Consider the following 4,740-nt stretch of genomic DNA (forward strand, 5'->3'; position numbering starts at 1 on the left):
CTTGGTTCTTAATATTGACTATCATATCAAGTCTTAATGTAATATGTCAAGAACTTAAATCTGTGACACAGTTTTTCCCTGATAGGATTGTGGAAATATGAAGCATTTTAACACAAGTTGACATGGCCTAGAGATTAATGTCCACAATTAAACAAGTAGGACAGCGATTATTTGATAAAAAAATTACACGAAATGCTGCCTTAGATTAGCAAAATACTACATTGTAATTGCTAAGTGAACTTTGTTAAACTTTCAAAATCTGTTACGTTTGCAGAGAAGGAAATTGTTGATCTTGAAGAAGTGATAAATGAATATTCTATATATAACGTTGTTTTATGTTATTATTTCTATGAAAACCTATCCACGTCCAGCTATCTTACTGATCATAATTATTCAACAATAATAATAATGCTCAGATATATTTGTGCATAAAAGGGTCTTATCATTACAATACCTGCTGATTTCGAAATCGGGATAGAACCTACAACCTCAGATCGTTGTCACTTATTTACGTTAGCGGGTCACCCGTCAGTTACCTCCCTTGAGCTATACCTGGCCTCACCGCAACAAAAATGTTACACATTGCATCTGACGCTTGACGGTTGCTCCAAAAGACTGTGTTCGTACCTCAACTGTAACTAGGCACCCGGAACGTCAGGTGGGAAGAGGTAAAGGTGGATTTAAAAAAAATATGATTCCTGGTGTTGAATCATTGTTCAGTGTGCTTGGATTGATTATAGATTACATGTACACCAGGAAGTAGATATCAACATTCTGTTTAGATAGTATACAGCCACATATTGCAGTTCACATGTGGAGTGGACGCGATGCAGCTCGTATGAGAGTCTAGATAGGATACACATACCTATTCTGAAGATAATATATGTATCGACAAACAACTAATATAAGTATTTCATGCAGAAATATTCAGAATAGGCAAACCCCCTTGGGGGGCGAAATACGCCCATGGCAACCAGTGAGTGTATATCCCATATAGGACTTCAGCATGGAAAGGTCGTGATTGCATTAAATATTCAGACTATTTGATTCTATCAAGGTGTTCATTGGTGATTTCGTTCGTTTTTTAGTCCGTTTCTCCCAATTTGGATATTTCGAATTTGCACATTGCATTACTAGAAAGGGGAGGTAATTCCGCAAGACTTTATGTGATGCTGAAACACTGGCCATAGACACGTGAAGGAAAAGTGAGAAACGTGTAACGCTAACATGTTGGTTGTGGCTGGGGGATTATAATAATATCAATTAATACAATAATGGTATTTATGTCTGTTCATAATTGACAATTATGTACATCATGAAGTATAAATATTGTCTTAACAGAGGCAGAGATTACTTAACCTTGGCGATGTGGCAGGCCAAGAAAGTGCAAGAATTCCTCACCTGTGTGATCTGCCAGGAAATTTACACAGACCCGTGTACACTGAGGTGTGACCACACATTCTGTAGGAAATGTGTCACTGCATACATCCAAACTAGACCAGATGCTGTGCAGTCCAAGACGATCCCCTGTGCCTTCTGTCGACAAGATACCAAGGTGCCCAACCCCAGCAGACCAGTGGAGGAGTGGGCGGGGCAGATCAAACCCAGCATCATTATACAGGGGCTGGTGGACACACAAAGTGAAGCTATGGAAGCAGGTATGATTTGTTTGAAGAGCATTGGAGTGGTCTCTGTAAAAGTTAGTATTCAACGTAAATTTGCATATAATCATTTTAATATTCTTAAAACGTTAGTAAATGGCGACTATGCTTGTCGTAAAAGGCGACTAACGGGATCGGGGGGTCAGGCTCGCTCACTTCGTTGATTTGCGTGGATCGATGTTCATGATGTTAATCACTGGATTGTCTGGTCCAGACTCGATTATTTACAGACCGCCGTCATAAAGCTGTAATATTGCTGAGTGCGGCGTGAAACAACAAACAAAACCAAAATCTTTAAACGTTAAACACCAACGTCTATATTTCAGATACAATGGACAATCACTGCTCAATGTGTATAGCTATAGGGAAGACAACTCCTCGAGCTTGGTGGTGTCATGAATGTGAAGTTTCCCTATGCAAAACATGTTTAAAGATGCATCATGCAAGTCCGATCTCACGTGACCACGAAGTGGCTGATCTATCTGAAGGGGGCCCGGTAAAGAAAACCCGCAAGGTTATGTGCAAGGAACATAAAAAAGAAGCCGTCAGTCTTGTGTGTAGAGATTGTCACAAAGCTGTATGTCCGTCATGTTGTGTTGTTTACCACAGGAGATGTGACTCTGTGGTTACAATACACTCTATGATAACAACAATTAAATATCACTTGACAAAGAGAAGAAATATGATGGCGAATAAGATAAAAGGAAAACAAAGAATGGTTCAGAAAACCCAAGAAAGGATTATCAGAATTAAGGAAAAAAGTAAACAAGCAGAAATGGATGTCCAAAATGACATTGCAAGCGCCATTAAAAAAATCAAACAGAAAGGTGAACGGCTGATAAATGAAATCAAAGAAATTACAGAAAATGAATCTAAACAGTTGCAAGCTGGTGTGAAGCATGAAGAGATTGAGGTGCAGATGTACAGACAACATTGTGAGTTCATTGAGCAGACCTTGGTATCGGACTGTGAGATGGACCTGTATGACGCGTATGAGGCTTGGGAGACGAGGGAAATGATGGACAAAGCCTCAGCAAGCAAACGAAGAATAGATGACATCAGGTTTAATTCAGACGCTGATGAAGTCCAGCACATCCTTGATGACCTACGGCTGGGGAAAATTGACGTCACATACCTGGATCAGGGAAGTTGTTTGCCGACTCGTGTGGTGGTTGACACGATAGACGGGAAGATGGAGAGTGACGAGAAGGAGCCTTCCCTTCGTGATGTCACAGTCCTGGTTGTCGATGGCATGGAGACAGTTGTAGTCACTGACTTTCAGAACATGTGTGTAAAATCATTCTACACCAAACACAACAGGTCGTGTCACAGAAAACTTCCCCTGAGAAGCGATCCATTTGGTATAACTCAGTGGAAGGAGAACAAGGTGATGGTCGCTATGGCTAACTCTTGTCAAATTCTAACGCTGGAAGTGACACCTGACCTGAAACTGCTCTCAGCCGTCTCAACCAGCAAGGGGTATTTCAGCATCGCTGTTCTGGGTCCTTCAACTCTAGCAGCAGGTGGTCACGAACGTGTTGATATCTTGGATATTTCTGGACACGTGTTGAAGTCAGTCACTGAACGCAACAACAAGAGACTGTTTACCTACCCTTTCCACATGTGCGTCAACACCAAGGGCAACATACTCGTGTCTGACTGGAAGGAGAAGTCTGTGACATGTGTTACGTCAGAGGGTGATGTGGTATGGAGCTACGCCCCTACCGGACACAGAGCTCTCATTTACCCTCGTGGTATCACAACTACAAGTACCGGCGATATCCTGCTTGCTGATAATTTCTCCGACAAAGTCATAGAACTGAACGAGTCTTGGGAGTTTGTCAGATATATCCTCCAGTCAAAAGATGGTAAAGCTGTTATTTCTCCAAGGGGTTTGTATGTAGATAACAGAAACTCACTGTATGTGTGTGGAGGCAGGAAGACAATAGAAATAATCTTCACATGAAATTGTATCACAATTGATATTTGTGTCAAATGGACCAAATGAATCTATATTGACTCATGTTATGAGAGCGGACTTATCTTGTGAAAAGAAGATAACAATCACGAGGATACTTATGATCGATAAATACAGTCAAAGGACACATCATAGAGTATATATCTTGTTAAAAAGGCAATAAAATAGATGATAAGAAATTATGGTCTTCGGCATCGATTCCTTCGTGGTGATGTTAGAATATTTTTAACCTGTATTATCGTTATTGTTTTTCAATCGTTGAAAGACTCAGAGGACATGCAATAAAAGTTCACTTCAACAGAGGCTTGGGCTTGTTCAATTTCTGTGGATGAAAGGTGTCACCGGGTCGTTACCGGACCTCTCTGCTCCCCGGCTTTATTTCAGACACCGCTCGGCAAAGTCCGGCGATCGTCATTGATCAGTGTCATGACATTCTGTGTTAGGGAATTTCTGTGTTTCTTTCTCTTGTGTTTTATTGGCACACTCATATTTACTGACTTGATGTAAGTATCTCTTATATGTTCGCTACCTTATTCTTGTATTGAAAATGTTTTTGTGACTATGATTTGCAAACATGAGGGGAATTTATATGTACATTCAGATATTTTTCATGTATTTATAATCATTTTTGCCTCATCAATAACTGTACATATTTTGTTGTAAATCTTTAATGATACCATTGGAAAGCTTATGTTCAGCGTTTTATTTTGACATTAACATCTTCAGTACGGATATAGTAGTCAGTTTGCTATTTGTATTTTCACCCGTGTTTAGAAACACACGTTGTCTGAGCGCCCAGTCTGTTGTATTCGACGGCTGTCCAGGAGATATGCTCTCTCTGAGGTCCGCGAGCAGTATATTTATACTTCTGTCAGGATCTTGGGTCTTTACCCTCCAGGGTTCGTTAAGCAGTTTGTACGGGTCAGTGTGCTACGGGGTGGTCACGTTCGAAACTCAGGTTTTGTAAGTAAGTGGTTTTGGGACACCTTCGAATTTCTTCTGACATACCCTGATTGTATTGACCTAAACGTAGTAGCTAGGGTTTGTAATATTCTGTTTTCTAGTAATCCCTGGATAACCAACCTTCCCATGATCTCGACT

At 40.5% G+C, this 4,740-nt stretch overlaps 1 protein-coding gene across 2 annotated transcripts; it reads left to right on the forward strand.

Moving 5' to 3' along the window:
- The first annotated feature begins 543 nt into the window (after nt 1-543).
- LOC124132955 lies at nt 544-4,163 on the forward strand. 2 transcript variants are annotated; one of them, XM_046497139.2, is made up of 3 exons: nt 544-668; nt 1,342-1,658; nt 1,988-4,162. In XM_046497139.2, exons 2-3 carry the CDS (start codon nt 1,367-1,369, stop codon nt 3,625-3,627), a joined length of 1,932 nt encoding a protein of 643 aa, XP_046353095.2. In that variant the 5' UTR covers nt 544-668; nt 1,342-1,366; the 3' UTR covers nt 3,628-4,162. The 2 variants fall into 2 exon arrangements, with proteins under 2 accessions (XP_046353095.2, XP_046353096.2); XM_046497140.2 differs by having other exon boundaries at nt 546-658; nt 1,988-4,163.
- The last annotated feature ends 577 nt before the right edge of the window (nt 4,164-4,740 follow it).

The sequence above is a fragment of the Haliotis rufescens genome, unplaced genomic scaffold, assembly GCF_023055435.1.
Source record: "Haliotis rufescens isolate VD_foot unplaced genomic scaffold, xgHalRufe1.0.p SCAF_18, whole genome shotgun sequence".
NCBI classification, from domain to species: domain Eukaryota; kingdom Metazoa; phylum Mollusca; class Gastropoda; order Lepetellida; family Haliotidae; genus Haliotis; species Haliotis rufescens.

Coding starts and splice junctions, on each gene's coding strand:
- LOC124132955 (XM_046497139.2), top strand. CDS start 1,367: ATGTGGCAGGCCAAGAAAGTGCAAGAATTCCTCACCTGTGTGATCTGC. Junction 1,659..1,987: donor AAGTGAAGCTATGGAAGCAG/GTATGATTTGTT, acceptor TCTATATTTCAG/ATACAATGGACAATCACTGC.